General features: G+C 39.6%; 1 protein-coding gene across 1 annotated transcript in view; it reads left to right on the top strand.

Moving 5' to 3' along the window:
* msh3 (mutS homolog 3 (E. coli)) overlaps nt 1-16,805 on the top strand; it is a 45,527-nt gene that overhangs the window by 11,567 nt on the left and 17,155 nt on the right. Inside the window, 9 exon segments of the mRNA XM_077562438.1 lie at nt 429-475; nt 478-548; nt 5,393-5,580; nt 5,655-5,823; nt 5,907-5,971; nt 7,552-7,668; nt 7,849-7,956; nt 11,370-11,484; nt 11,736-11,893. Of these exon segments, the coding sequence (XP_077418564.1) occupies nt 429-475; nt 478-548; nt 5,393-5,580; nt 5,655-5,823; nt 5,907-5,971; nt 7,552-7,668; nt 7,849-7,956; nt 11,370-11,484; nt 11,736-11,893 (1,038 nt within the window).

Genomic DNA, 16,805 nt, shown 5'->3' with positions numbered 1-16,805 from the left:
ACACTTTTCCAGTTCATTCAATTATTCATGTGTGTGCGCGCGCACGTGTGTGTGAGTGTATCACACTCACAGAGGAGGGATTAAAGATGAAATTGAGCACTACTCTCATTTTATGACGACAGCTCCTCTGCATAGTTTCAACATCAATAAATCCCAGATTACATCCATTAATTCCATAACAGTGCATGAAAAGCTACAACACGAAAAATATGTGATTATTTGTGACGTTGCTTTCATTACTTATATTTGGATTTTCTTTATCTGCTGTCTTTGTGATACTTAACACATGACAGAAATGAAATGAGTCAAATGAGGTTCTGTTGGAATTATAAGAAATTGTTGACAAATCCTTATATTATACTTGTTTCCATTGCATAAACAGAATGACTATTGCTACTTATGGTACCCTATTTTCTACTTGGTCCTAGATCCATCTCTGAGCGTCAGGATGCAGTGCAGGAGATCCTGGAGTCTGATACTCTGCAAGATCCCTGCTGGTGCATTTGCCTGATTTGGAGAGAGGAATTTGCAGCATATTCAACAAAAAGGTAACAACTGACATTAACTCTTTGACTGCCAGACGTTTTCAGAAACGGGATGTCGCCAGTGCCAGCCGATTTAAGCATTTTGACTGATCTTTCAAGGTCCACAGAAAATTATGTGTTTGGACTATGGAAACACACATACTACCAAATGAAAGATTGGACTCTCATCTTTCATCAGAAAAAAAAAGTTTGTTTCTACCTTATTCCGTTTTTCAGTAATCAACAATAGAAAATGGTTAGTGTCACCTCTGTTTTGAAACAAACGTCTTTTAACGTCTTTGGCACTCCTCCATAGGATTTTACTAAACGTTATTTAACGTTTTTGGCAGTCAAAGAGTTAAAGAGGGGGAGACGGGAGAGGGAGAGAGGGGGAAAGGGACAGAGAGGGAGAGAAAGGGAAGGGCAGGGAGAAATGGAGAGGGAGAGAAAGAGAGAGGGAGGGAGGGAGGGAGGGAGGGAGGGGAGAGAAATAGAGACACAGAGAGGGAGATATAGAGGGAGAGGGAGAAAAAGGGAAAGGGAGAGAAAAATAGGGAGAGAAAGGGAGATGGAGAGAGAGAAATAGAGAGAGGGAGAGGGAGAAAAAAGGAAAGGGAGAGAAAAATGGAGAGTGAGAAATAGAGAGAAATAGAGACACACAGAGAGAGAACTAGAGAGAGAGAGGGAAAGTGGGGAGTGAGAGGGGGAGGGGGAAAGAAAGGTAGAGACGGAGAGATGGAGGGACAGAGAGAGAGGGAGAGAGAGAAAAAAATAGAGGGGGAGAAAAAGGAGACAGAGGGAGAAAGAAGTAGAGAGACAGAATTAGAGAGAGAAATGAGAGAGTGAGAGAAAAAGAGAAAGGCAGAGGAAGAGACAATGAGACACTTGAAGAGAGACTGAGGGACACAGCGAGACTCTGAGACGGAAACTGGGGCACTTAAGAGACACCGAGGGTTAAGAAACAAAGATAAAGAGAGAGAGAGAAAGATGGAGAAACTAAGAGCGAGACAGCAAAAAATGCTGCGACGTAGAGAGGGAGAGACACTGAGACCGAAACTGAGGCACTTTAAGAGATTCCTAAGAGAGAGGGACGGAGAGAGAGAAAAAAATAGAGGGGGAGAAAAAGGAGACAGAGGGAAAGAGCGGGAGCAAGAAGTAGAGAGACAGAATTAGAGAGAGAAAGAAATGAGAGAGTGAGAGAAAAAGAGAAAGGCAGAGGAAGAGACAATGAGACACTTGAAGAGAGACTGAGGGACACAGCGAGACTCTGAGACGGAAACTGGGGCACTTAAGAGACACCGAGAGTTAAGAGAGAGAGAGAGAGAGAGAGAGAGAGAGAGAGAGAGAGAGAGAGAGAGAGAGAGAGAGAGAGAGAGAGGAGAGAGAGAGAGAGAGGAGAGAGAGAGGAGAGAGAGAGAGAGAGAGAGAGAGGAGAGAGAGAGAGAGAGAGAGAGAGAGAGAGAGAGAAGAGAGAGAGAGAGAGAGAGAGAGAGAGAGAGAGAGAGAGAGAGAGAGAGAGAGAGAGAGAGAGGAGAGAGAGAGGAGAGAGAGAGAAGAGGAGAGAGAGAGAGAGAGAGAGATGAGAGGAGAGAGAGAGAGAGAGAGAGAGAGAGAGAGAGAGAGAGAGAGAGAGAAAAACTAAGAGCGAGACAGAAAAAAATGCTGCGACGTAGAGAGGGAGAGACACTGAGACCGAAACTGAGGCACTTTAAGAGATTCTAAGAGAGACAAGACACTGAGACACTGAGAGAAAGGCACCAAGACGCTTGGAGGGAAACACTACGACAGACAGTAAGGCCATGTACAAACATAGCAGGGTATTTTTTTTAAACGGATACTTTCCTTCTCTGGGTGTAGACAAAAAATCGTGTCCACACCACCACGTTTGTAGAAAAGAAAACATCCACAGCTAACCGCATGAATGTGTTTTTAAGTACGTTCATAACTATTGCAGACCGTAAGGTGGCAACAGTTCCCCAAATCCTATCCAATCAGAGTACGCCTCCGTCTGGAGAGGCCACTTCCACAAATTGGGCCTACAATGAGATGCATGCCAAGCCTCTAGGCGGAAGTAGTTAGCCAAATACCGCTCATCTCTTGACGTCACTTCACCATACGTCACACAAGCACGGAACGTCAGCCGCTGATCTGTATATATGCGGATCAGCGCTGTCAGCGCACACAAGACTTTTTTTTTATTTTTATTAACTCATTCACTGCCATTGACGGCTATAAACGTCAAAAATTAATTTGAACTATTTCTATTAGTTTAACCTTTTTTTTTTTTCACTTTTGTTAACAAGAGTATGAAAACCTAGAATTTTTGTTTATTGTATTAGAACACAAATAAAATTTGTGATTAATAGTGAGTTAACTCGTGAAGTCGTGATTAATTACGATTACAAATTGTAATCGCCTGACGCACCTAATTTTTTATAATTTTTTCTTTAAAAATATAGTTTTTTTTTTAAAGAAAAAATTATTATTATTATTATAGAACAGATATAAAGTTTGTGATATAATCATGAGTTAACTAGTGAAGTCATGCGATTAATTACAATAAAAAAAAATTTAATCGCCTGATGCCCGCAATTTTTTTTTTTTATGGATTTATGGCAGTGAATGAGTTAATAAAAAAACAAACTTGTAAACAGTCAATGAGTACATCATAAACAGAGCATAGAGGAAAACAAAGAGGATAAATACAAAGTCTTTTTTTTTTTTTTAAACTAACTTTTTTTCCCACTGATTCACCACACACACACATATACAAACGTTGGAAAGCGAATCCACATCGCCTTTTTTTTTCTCTTCTTTTATACAACTTGAGGTATGTGATTGAGTGACGTGTGCAGAGGACGACGTAAAACTTCGTTTCCTAACGGACACACGCGACCGCGGGGCCGGAGAAATACACAAATTTTTTAGAAACCTTTGTTTGTAATGGAAAAAATCCCCAAGTACATGTGGATGACAAGCAAGCCGCAGACAAATACCCCCCGTTTGCAAAAAAAAAAAAAACGGCTACGTGTATACATGGCCTAAAGGAGACACTTGGAAACCCTGAGCAAGAGAGACATAGACTCTCTAAAAAAGAGAGAGCCACTGAGAGATTGCCCGAAAGTCTCACATCATCTCATTTCCCATCTGATTCATCTTTCAAATGTCACAGGGTCTCAACCGCCCGTTTGGTGTTCAACTTTTAAACCCTTCATATAGACAAAAACAACATAAATGTCATTCAATACACACGCTTACCCGTAAGTGTCATGTGGGCCCTCTGTAGATAAATGAGACTGTGTGGAATGGCTCTTCTCGTGATGGGCGGGGTTTGGCGTCGTTAGGTGATGTATTCCATGGAGAACCAATTCAGAGGGCGGCTGAAATGAGGGAACTTGTAGTGTGTGATGAATACCTGAAAGCTTTCTCCCTCTGTGACTCTCATTAACCCGTTATGACGCAGAAGTCGACTGCAATTCCACTAATGGCAATCATAAACTGCAATTGCTTCGCTTCCCGAGAGAACGGCCATTGATAAATCGATACTTTTGATCTGAACTGATCACAGGTTTGGCCTTTAAAGCTGCAAAACAAATCACAATATAAACATTACATTTGTTGCTACGATAATAGTTTATTGGCTCAGTAATATATTGATGATTATTATCATTTTCATATGATGGCTTTGTGTGCCCGTTGTTTTTAAAAACTAGAAATTCAGAGCACAATTTCTCTGGAAGGCAGCATTGTGGTGCAAAAAAAATAAATAAATCAAGGGTCAGAAATAACATATATATGACAATTTGAAAAAAGTAAATAATACATCAACATTTAATGATAATTAACCAGTGACAGTCATATAATGCTTCTGAATTGTGTTTCAACAGAATTATTTCATTAATCAAATGCTGCTCTGCTAGATGACAGAAGTTACCGTACATAATTAACCACTTTTTGTGAATCGTTTTTTGCTAACTGCTAAAATTAGCATCACAGATGTCTTCAAATGTTTCTTAGTCAGTTGGGCTTATTTAAAAAGCATTCACTGTGGTGGTGTTATTGAAGTAGTAGTAGTAGTAATGCATGTTGTGTACCACACGAAACACTGCAAAGAGGAAGCGAATTGTTGAGCCTGTCAGTATATATGTATGTTTTTTTTAGAAAAATGTCAATTATTGTGAAGATAAAAAGTCATTCACTTTCGAAAAACAATGTTACGAGAGAAAAGTTGTTTCTTTCGAGGAAAAGTCGTATAATGTATACCGTATATTTTTTTAAAATTGAAAATTATGTTTTGTTTTGTTATTTAGATTAAAGTCGTAATATGAGAATGAAGGCTCAGGATGCATATATTATTTTACTTATTTATTAATTTATTGTGTGTGTGTTTTCTTTTTAGTTGGCCCCAAGTACTCGTTTGTAGGAAATAAAAAAAAATGTTTCTAGGTCACCTTACTGAGACAACAATAACAACATCACAAGTAAAAGGAAGTGCAATTCAAAGAAAATACTTCATCTTATTTTTTCAAGGTGTTGAAATAATTTTGCATCTCCTCGATGTGTAATGACATCTGCTTTTAGAAACATGTTCCCCTATGAGAAACATTCTGTTGAAACACTTCTTAGAGCTAAAATACACATGTTGCCTTTTTGCTGCTTGGCTTCAATATCTAGTGGAGCTGAAATTTATCACACACATTTTTTATACGTTGACATTTTGCCCCCAGTATCAAGTGTAGATCAGATTTAGTGTGTTAATCTTGTTGTCTTGTCAGCAAAACGTCTGTGAAAAGTAAAGGGAAAGAAATAAAGGTGTGCAAAATGGATGTTATTTTTGGAACGTTTCTGATTGGAAAAATGTGCTGCAGTCGTCCACACAGGAGTTCTACCTCGTCATCAGCAGCCTTTGTCGCCTGGCGCTGGAACTGCAAGCCTTGCTGCCGGCTATTAGAGCGCAGATCCGCTCCGGGCTCATTCGAGAACTCCTGGTGGAAACCCCGGACCTGCTGGCCCCGGCCCACGGCTTCCTCAGCGTGCTTAACGAGAAGGCAGCCAAGTCCGTTTCATAAGAGTAAATAATAAAATTGAGGGATGGAATGGTTAACATATAATGTCACTGTCATGTTGCAGGTGCGGCAATAAAACCGAGCTCTTCTCTGACCTGTCCGGCTTGCCGGTGCTGCGGGAACGAAAAGAGCAAATCCAGAAGGTTCTACAGGAGATTCAGGACCATCGCAAACACGTCCGAATTGTGTTGAAAGCCCCCGCCCTCGATTACACAACCGTGTCAGGACAGGAGGTACCCGCTGACGCAGCCCGAGTGGCAAGACAAGTCCAAAACGGTGACGGCGCGGCTTCGTGCCTGTGTTTTGTCTCTGACAGTTTCTGATTGAGGTGAAGAACTCCCAATCCTCCATTGTTCCTCGTGACTGGGTGAAAGTCAGCAGGTGAGCTGCAACGCACATTCATAGAAAGAGAGTGTACTGAATTGTTTTTATATGAAGAACTGGCAAACTACCTAGCATGTTGTGGATATAAAATAAAGCGCCTTGGTGTAAGTTCTGCCAAACTGTCACAAATGAAGCAGTAATTATTTGCTTCCCTGATGAATTTATAACTTTTCTCACTAGAAATTAATGTCTCTAATTTTCATGTTTCATTACTAATAGGGATTTTTCAATACCACATTTTTTCAGACTAATACCAGTACGAATACTCAACTTTTGACTACTCACCGATAGGGTGGGGTCCAAACGGGGTAAACTAAATGAACTGCATGAGACTGGAGGTCCCACTGCAGTCTGGCATTTCATTTGATCTCTTTTTCAAATACATACAGCCACAACTCTCTTCTGCCTTTGCCGCCGCCGCACCCCCATCCCCCGCCCCACGCAGTCGCAACACAGGCCAGCAGCCAACTGAGAACGAGCATGAACCAGCCCACCAATCAGAAACGTGCGTTGGCGCAGCAACATTTGCCCCCGAAACTTGGCTGGAAGGAAAACGTATAAGACAAATCTGATTGCGCCTTAAATACGTAACATTTCTTGAAAACTTTGTAGGCGGCGGCCAGTTTAATTGGGCCCAAGTCTTAACATGGTGTGGGAATGGCTGCCATAAAGCAATCAGCACATTTGTAGTTTTTTGGTGTGGCAGTGTTCCCTACCATCCTCCTCAAAGTTGCTTCGTGCCAGTAAAAATGATACAGACCCCCTCAGGCCATGGCAAAGGTACCATTCAACTAGTTTTAAGTCTATGTTTCATCAAGAGTTATGAAAATATTTTATTAAGGTTGAAAAGTTCCTAAGTACAAACGGGTAATTGATTATCAAATTAATCGATAACTATTTTGATACTTAATTTTGACAGATCTAATTTTAAGTCAAAATGGGTGCGCCATGAGATGGCTTAAAACGTTTGGATTTAGCTGCTTAACGCATATTCCATAAATGTAATGTTGCAGTAATTTCTGGACTATAAGGCGCACCTGACTATAAGCCGTGCTAGCTAAATTTGGGGAATACTCGAGTTTGTTACACATATAAGCCGCACCCGACTGTAATCTGCAGGTTTTTGAAGGTTACCGCACCGGGTTCCCGTTAAAAAAGTAGCGGCTTATTGTCCAGACTAGTGGGGCTGTATAGAATTTATCATTGTTAAAAAATAAATAAAAAATTGAGTTGACTTCCCATTTTAACGTTATGATGTCAATCCGTTGTATTTTAAATGTGGGTATCTTCAGCTGTCGTTGACTTATTCATTCTAAAATAAAGATGTCTCATCTTCCTATGTTTTGTCGCTATTTGGGGAGGCACCGTTTTGAAGTCTTTTTTTTTGGGGGGGCGAGAATGCAACATGCATTCCCCACTTCTGCCTTATCGCACAGCTTTATTTGTTAGGAAACTCATACAAACCATACCATCCACATCATTGCTGTCAGGCCGAATACGTGCATCTCCAAAATCACTTCTTTTCAGGAAATCAAAACAACAAACTTCATCCAAGTTCATCTCCTTTTGCTGTGCAGCACCAAAGCGGTCGGCAGGTATCACTCTCCCTTCGTGGTGGAGCGCCACAAGACGCTTCTGCAGCTCCGTGAGCAGCTGCTGCTGGACTGCCAGAGGGAATGGACCGCTTTTATGGAGTACGACACTCACGCATGCACATTCAGGCTCTCATAGACTGTTCAGTCGCTCTCGTGTCGCCTGCCACAATCATGTTGTGTTCAAGTGCACCAGCGGTGTCATCTACTGAGAGTCCAATTATGCATTTCCGGTAATTTACGCTTGCAAATCTCTTCCATCCTCTCCTTGCTCTCTTGCAGTCAGTTTGGGGAGCACTATCACACCATGAAAAGGGCTATTAGTCACCTAGCAACCATGGATTGTCTCTTCTCATTGGCTGAGGTGGCCAAACATGGGGACTATTGCAGGTGATGTCCTCATGTCATTTTACTCTGTGTACTTGTATGTGTGTGCGCTTGAATTGTTTGATTGTGTATTAATATATAGTCTCTGTGTGTATGCATATTTCCTGTGTCATGTCCTATAGTCTCGGGCGGGCAGGCGGTGCGTGGGTGTGTGTGCGTTGGGCTCAGTAGCTCAGTGCTCAGCTAGAACGCCAACGTTTCTCCCACTCACTGAGATGCGCACACACACACACACAAGCCATCGCACACTCTGTATCCAAATATAACCCAACAAGTGTCATCAGAAAAAAAAAAACGTTTACTGCAAAATCCTTGCTGCAGTTAAATGTTAAAGGTCAAAATGCTACGAAAATGAAAACAAGTTTGCCGCAGGTCATTAAAAAGCATTAGAAGTCATTAAATGGATTGTGCTGAAATGAAAGCCTTAAACGGCATTAAAAAAGCATGAAATACGATGTTCAGAGGCATTAAAAATGTATATAGAGTTGAGTTGCTTATGCTTTATTTTGCATCCCTAGTTGTGCAAATGAGTCACTATAACACAATTTCTCAATAATAAATGTGGTGAAAATTAGGGATGCACGATAATATTGGTGGCCGATAATTAGCGGCAATTATCGACCAGTTTGACGTCAAACAGATAAACCAGATAATAAAGAAATCCGCTGATAATAATAGACATGCCACATTGGTCCATCTGTTGTGGTTGTGGTTCAAGTTGTGCCCAACTCCTCTGCCCTCTGCCCTCTTTTATGGTAGTGTCGCATATTTGTGATGTCATAATGCGCGCGACCTCGTGTTCACAGAAGATGCATCATGGCGACATGGCAGTCGCCATTGTGGGCTGTCTTTACTGTATCTCAGCAAAATGTTACCCTGGCAGTTTTTGTTGCATTTTTAAAACATTACTGTTTTGTTTTGGAAACTCAAAATGAGTTACTGGATGTCTTTGAAGCAGAGGTATCAATAAAATCCCTAGTAAAAATATATTATGGGGACTGGTGACTAGTTTTAATTTTTAATTTTTTTTTTATTTACTAGGGTCTACAAGTTGCGTCATGTTCCAAGTACCAATTGCTCTGAATTTAAAAAGAAAAATGTGCTGTTTCTGTCACCAATGTCCAACATGAAACACTAATGCTGCCTAGTGGCAGAAAAATAACCACAACAAAAAATTATGACTCAATGTTTCACACTCCTTTCAACTGTTTAGTATATCTTCAAATAACTTCATGAATTACTTGCTATACAATTACAATATCAATGAACTAAAAGACTTAATAACTATTTTTAGTTTTATCAAATTTATGTTAACAAGTGTATGAAAAAAATATTTAAAGTTTAGAACACATATCTAACGTGCAATTAATTTGCGATTAATCACAAATTAGGTATGGAAATTGTGATTAATTATGATTAAAAATCATAATCAACTGACAGCCCTATATATAAAAAGTATATGTATGTATGTATGTATATGTGTGTGCGCATGTGTGTATATGCAGTACAACATGGGCATCAAGTTTTCTGTTGCATTAAATAGCATTCAATTAAATTTGCTTGTACCTGGAAAAAAAGTATTGCGAAAATACATTTTTAATATTAACGTACTTAAAAAAATAAAAATAAAAAAAAAGTCTTAATATTACTACAAAAAAACATTTCAACAAGAATAGTTGTAACATAACTATAAAATATGTAATTTTTACAACGTGGTAGTATTATTCCAAGCCAAAAATTGTATTTCATTTCTTCCTCCTTAATACCTCCTAAATCTCTAATCTCATTCATAAATTCAATACCCTCCACCTGCCAGCTCGATCTCCTCCCTACAACCTCGGTCAAACCCGTTCTCTCCTCCCTTGTTCCCTTTATATCCGGCATTACTCACTCTTATCTCTCCAGTGGTGTCACTCTATCATTATTCAAAACCGTAGCTGACACCGCTATAATGGGAAAAAAAAAAGCCTACAACACCCCTTCCCATCTCAAATCTACCCTTTATTTGCAAAATTCCTGAGAAAATAGATGCATCTGAACTTAACTTACACACAAAATAACTTTTATTTTGCCTTTCCAGTCTGATCGTTAATGACTTCCTTATCGCAGCTGATTGCGGGTCACTTTCCATCCTTGGCATCCTTGACCTGAGTGCGGCTTTTGACACCATCTCACACTCCACCTCCTACATTGGTTTTGCATGCACCTTCCCCTGCAGATGGATTCCATTCATACCTCAGTCATCTCAGGGCTCAATCCTGGGGCCCATGTTCATCTTCATCTACTTCCTCCCCCTTGGCTTCATTTCCATAAAATTCAGTATTAATACATTAGCGTTGTCAGTCAAGTGCACCTTTTTCATTGTAATTAATCGCATGATGCTAATAATTAATTCATGATTAATCACAAATTAACTCATTCAAACCCAAAAACGTGTAAATGTTTTTAATGCTTTGTCCTTCGCTCCCAAAGACGTATTTAAATGTTTATGTTGTTGTTTTTATGCCAGAGCATACAGAAGGCTTTGATGCTGCTTCTGACATGAAGAGGTGGCTTAAAGCAATAGTAGCTATTACAAAAAAAACGGCCAGCAGGTGGCAGCAGAGTATAAGAGATCGACCGGGGCCATGTTGCAACAAGCTCTCTTTGACAGTGTTTTCACCAGGAATGTGAATACTGATGAAACTTTCCTATATTCTAATGCTAATTGCTGCAAAAAAGACTCTAATCTTTCCATGTTTTTATACCAATAGAAGACAATATTCTATGGGCCTTGCAAAATCAGTTAAAATCCAGTAAAACAGCCGGGGGTGAAGGGGGTTGCTTCAGCGAAATTGGCTGGAAGTGAATGAGTTAATTGCACTAAATGTACAATAAAATATTTTTTGCCCCTTTTTTCATACTCGTTAACATAAAAGTGGAAAAATATGTTAACCTAATACAAACATGGTGGTATATTTTAGTTAATTGATACATTAATTAATTTCATAGCAATTCATAAAGTTATTTAAAGTTGAAAAGATGTACTATAGCCTACTATAAAAAAAAAAAAGTGTGTGAGACCAGTAGATGACAGCCAGTAGATGGCATAAGCGTTTAATGTTGGGCGTTGATGACCTCCACAGTTGCAAGGGGTGCTCGTTGAGTATTAAAATAAATCTCTAATTATAATATATATTATAAATTTTATTATTATATATAATATATATTATAATATTATCAATGCTCTGAATTGTCCCTAGTTCTGATTGTGAGTGTGGCTTGTTTGTTTCTGCCAGAAGACAGCTGGGATAGGCTCCAGCACCCTCGCGACCCCTTGTGAGGACGAAGCGGTTTAGAAAATGGATGAATGGATGGACAATATTATTAATATTAAAAAGTCAGCTGACCTACGTGTGTGTTTTTTTCTGTTGCAGGCCAGAGGTGTCTGACAGTGAGCGTCAGATTGTGATCAAAGATGGACGACACCCTGCCATAGTTCTCCTCATGGGCGAGCACAGCCAGTATGTGCCCAATCACACAAAACTACAGGTATGCACACGTACACACACACGGGAACGTGCAAAATCTTTAAAAGCTAAGATCAATCTCGTAGATGTGTAAAATGTCAGCAGCACATATGCAGTCTTTCTCACACACGCAGATGTGCACGACGGCGCATGCGCACTCTTTGAGTGGGTTTCTGTTGCAACAAGCCAAAGCTCGGAGTCCGCCCACCTCCTCAGCATCCAAATATCTTTTTACCATTTTAGTTACAACCGCTCGCTTCTACCTCACTACAGGCTGATGGAAAAAGAACAATGATCATCACTGGCCCGAACATGGGGGGGAAGAGCTCCTACATCCGCCAGGTGGCCCTCATCTGTGTTATGGCCCAAATGGGCTCCTGTGTGCCCAGTTCTGAGGCCCGTCTGGGCATTTTGGATGGCATTTACACCAGGTAGGATCAATTACAGTGGGAAATGTGTGACACCTGTGGATAAATGGACTTTTTGGAGGTTTTATTGACTCTCAAGCAACTTGATCAAATCAAATCCTGAATAAGAGATTAGTAGGCAATGTAAATGCAGTGGAAACCAAATATTAGTGCCAGACAGGATTAATAAATTATATAAGTTTTTATTTCATTTTGAGTTTAGTTTTTTAAATTTAGTTAGTTTTAATTAGTTTGCAGGGTGCCTCTGTTCATTTATCTGTATTTATTTATTTATAAAAAATGCTTAGTGAGTTTTAGTGTTAGTTTTCGTTTAAAAAAAAATGTATTACTTGTGTGCAAGGTTTTAACAAATATCACGGTAAAATGAAAAAAGTAACGCACTTCTTGCCTAGCGTTGCGTTTCGGCCGAATTAAATGAAAAAGCGGGCAAGGCGAGTCATTGGAGGCAAAAGTCAAACACGCAAAATTGTCAGCTCGGAGCGATGTCATCTGAAAGTGCTTTTCTGTCGGCTGCTGCTTGATCCACGTCACTTACGTGCGACACAATTTCAAACGTCCTTACTGAAATAAATATACTTAAATCACTTTTAAAATCAACCCCAAAGTCTCATGTATTAAATGAATTACCAAAGACAAAAACTAAGGAAATGTTCTCTATAATTATTAGTTTGTTTTAGTTAGTTTTTTAAATGTAAAATGTAGTTTGTTAGTTTTTGTTTTAAAAAAAAATCTTTTTTATTTTTTCATTAACTCGTTCGCTCCCACCCATTTTCACTGAGGCAACCCCCTTCGCTCCTGGCTCTTTTACTGAATTTTGACTGATTTAGCAAGGCCCACAGAATATTGTGTTCTATTGCTATAAAAACATGGAACCTACCAAAAGAAAGATTAGAGGTCGGTTTCCCATTTTCCAGCTTTTTTCAACATGGCCCTGGTTGATCTCTTATACTCTGCTGCCACCTGCTGGCCGTTTTTTGTAATAACTACCATTGCTTCAACTATTCTCTCCAGTTCAGTGGCTGCATCAAAGTCTTCTTTCTCTATGCTCTAGCATAAAAAAAGAAACACGTATGAATATGTCTTTGGGAGCATGGCAATATTTAAAATAGAATGTGTTTAAACGTTTTGGGGGAGCAAATGAGTTAATGAAAATGTTTTTTGAATTCTAGCTTGTTATTTCGTTAGTTTTAGTTAACTAAAATCACCTTGGTGCCACATAGAGGTTGTACATTCCTCCTCCCTGAAGCCTGTATCTCACTGAGCGAGTTTTGCTTTTTCGACGGGCTTCGTTCAATGTCGCAAAACGTTGCACTCGCCAGACACTCTCAATCTCTCTTTATACTCTCAAACTTTGTTCAAACATGTTCAAAATGTAATGACATTAGGTTCGATTCCACTAGATTGTCAGAGTGTATCGCAAATGACGGCATTTCTTTCATATTGATGGACAGTTGCCATGACGACCGTGAAGGTCTGTTCTTATTATTATAGTAATTGCATGTGTCGAGTCTGTCTGACAACCTGTAGAGGGAAAAAAAAAAAAGATAATCAGTCAACAAGTATCATCGAGTCCAGTGTATTTTTAGGCGCGACACTCCTGGCTAATCCGTGGTAATCTCATCGTGTCCTTTGCCGCACGGCAGGTGAAAGCATGGTTAGGCTTTGTGTTGGCGCATTGGCGAGACAATACGTCTTTGTTGGAGGGAGATCTTTCTTTTCTGCTCAGCTCTGTGCGCACGTTCCGCTCCTCACTGTACAATATACAATATTCTCTCTGTGTTTGTGGCCCCGCTGCACTCTGTGATTAGTCAAAATGACTTGCAGATGTGTGTAATTGTTTTTTTTTTTTTTGTGGGTTTAAGCATGTTCTTATGAATTAACTCAGTGGGAGCCAAAACACGGTCAGCAATACCAGGGGAGTGTGTGTGCATGTGCGTTTTTTGGCCTTCATTTTGGAGTAATGAGGTTATGTTGTGTGGTCCTTAGGCCAGTGAAGTCACTTTAAGGTTATCAGGGCTCGAAATGCCTTTTAGTGACGGAAAGCAATAACAACATAGCGTCAAGGTATATCGATGATTGATACATATTGCATCACTGGACATTGAGTTAGGTTTTTTTTTGTGCCAAATTGAGACAGATCCGATCTTTGCAACCTTTATGTTCAAAATCTGTTCCTTGTTTTGAAGCTTCTTTCCCCTTAATAAAATACGGCCGAACTTTTGTACTGTAAGAAAACCGGAGCAATATCTCCCATAGGAAATAATGTAAGATAGACCAATCATGGCTCAGTTTTCTCACGTCACATGATCAATCGCAGAAAACAGGTGATCGTGATTGGTCGTTACTTGAGCTCTGAGCACCTGTGGTGTCTTTTTAAGTTGACAGCAAATAGCAAAATTTGGTTTTGAAAGTATTAATTGTACATGAAAAACAATTAACTCATTCACTGCCATTGACGGCTATTGACGTCAAAAATTTATTTGAACTATTTCTATTAAAATTCCCCACTTTTGTTAACAAGAGTATGAAAACCTAGAATTTTTTTTATTGTACATTTAGAACAGATATAAAATTTGTGATTAATTGTGAGTTAACTAGTGAAGTCATGCAATTAATTACAATAAAAAAATAATCGACTGATGCAATTAGAAAAAAAAGAAAAGATTATTAAAAATTAGGGGCGTCAGTCGATTAAAATTTTTTATTGAAATTAATCGCATGACTTTGATGCGACTTTGATTTACAAATCTCAAAAAAATTCTAGGTTTTCATTCTCTTGTTAACAAAAGTGGGAAAATGTTAAACTAATAGAAATAGTTAAAATTATTTTTTTTACGTCTATAGCCGTCATTGGCAGTGAAAGAGTTATCATACTAACTATAGACAAAATATCTTCTTACTGCTGAAAATTAGTGGTTCTAATTTAACTTTTCTTTTTTCATTTATAATTCTTTTACAATTGCTCATTTGTAATTTTCACGCAATTTATCTTTCATCATTCATTTAACACGCGTTATGTTTAATGCATTCAATTTAATGTTCAATGACACATTCACTCTGGTTCAGCAAGACATCTCTCAATTACATTTCACAACACTTCAATGGTGACTCCAAGTCCTCTGTGGCGCTGTGGGACTCCAGCAGAGCTCTGACTGGTGAGCTAGAGGCGATGGTTCAAATCCCACTTTATACAGATTGCAGTTAAAGTTTTCTTTTTATTTATTTATCATTCAACTACAAGATACTACCTAATAATTACTATTACTTGTAATTAATAGGTAATTACTAGGGGAGTGCCAAAAATCGATTCTCATAAGAATCGCGATTCTCATTTAGTATGATTCAGAATCGATTTTAAATGTCCCAAAATCGATTTTATTAGAATTATTTTATGCGGTCTTCCCTTTGTTTGTGTGTGCCTTTATTGGGAGCGCTGTTCATGTTGTACCCGATTTGGCCACTTAGGGGCAGTGTGGTTCCACGTAGTCCGATACACTGTTAATTTGTAGCCACATTAGAGAGTAGAAGGAAAAAGTCACGTTCAAGTTATTCCAATAAAAGTTGTTTTTTTGCAGCGTGGAGCTGTTCTTTTGAGTGATAAAAGTGCTGCGAGTAGCGCGCTAATTAGCATTAGCGAGTCAGACTGGAGTAGATCATTACAATTCCTTAAACATCTATAAATTGACGCAAAAATCTTTGGCAATCAAATCATTTTCAATCAAAAATCGTTCTTAATCGATTCTGAATCGAATCGTGAGACATTCAAAGATTCCCACCCCTATTAATTACTTTGTAATTTTCACATCATTTATCTTTCAGTTTACTTCATAAGCATTCAGCTTTCATCATTCCCACGCAATTTCTCCAGAAATTGCACTTAGTCTAGTCATTTTAAAGGTGTTTAAAGCACCAGGAAGCAATCATTGTGCACTCTATGTTGGAGTTATGCCTGCGTTTGTTTGGATGTCGGGATTTTACCGAGCTGGAGGTTAATTATTCCCTTTCTATTAGAAAAATGCTTATATGAACTCATTAGTGTCCCCTGAGAGGAGAGGGCCGTTCTGTCTTCACCTACCGCATTTCTTTTATCAGCCTATCAGTTTCAAATTGGGACAGAGCAAAGTTTGTATGGATAATAAACACCCACCCAAGTCCCTCCGCTGCATCTATAATGTGTAACATTGTCGTTTCATTTTGCGACTTTTCTGCTCTAATAAGTGTAAGGGAGACTGATTGGGTGGGAAGATTTTCGAGAAGCGGATTGGAATGAGCAGGCTTGGCGGGTTTGGCGGGGGTAATGAAATGCTGCGTGGGTGTCTAATGGGCTATCCTGTCTTAGATGATCCCCGTGATTGATTAGCAACGAGCTTCTAAGCGGCACAGCAGCTCGCACATTTTTTTTGTTTCCCCTCCCTCCCACGCTCTTGTTTTTACAGTACGTAAAAATAAGTTACTTATTTTTGTTTGTTCTTCAGCAGTAGATTCCAGGAGTGATGCAAACGTGCATGTTTGCAGGCCGCTTTGTGTGTTTTCTTGTCTGCATTAAACCCTGAAGGTTACAAAGCGCAGTCCTGCATCCCTCCGCGGTCGTTATGGAAACAGCTAAGAGGAGAAAGCGTGTTTTGAAAAGGTCCTGCAGTCGAACGGCGGCGATGGCGCGGATGTGACATCGTCACCGTCCTCGGTTTAGCGTTGTCGTGATCTGTTGCTGCGTCCCGCCTTTTTAATCGTTTGCAGACCGCCTGTTCCTCCTCGTAGGCGGCACACACACGTCTGCTCGGGCCGCTCACAGCATGTGCGCTTATAAAATCAGCCATCGCGCAGGAAAGCGCTCCCGCACATCGGCGTCGAGTCGAAAGAGCTGACAAAAAGCAGTGTGGAGCCATCGTAGTATTGTGTAACACGCTGATTACTC

The sequence above is a fragment of the Vanacampus margaritifer genome, chromosome 3 (genome assembly GCF_051991255.1).
Source record: "Vanacampus margaritifer isolate UIUO_Vmar chromosome 3, RoL_Vmar_1.0, whole genome shotgun sequence".
In the NCBI taxonomy this organism is placed as follows: Eukaryota; Metazoa; Chordata; class Actinopteri; order Syngnathiformes; family Syngnathidae; genus Vanacampus; species Vanacampus margaritifer.
Note: the sequence above shows the minus strand (reverse complement) of the source record. Positions and strands in the feature narration are given on the sequence as shown.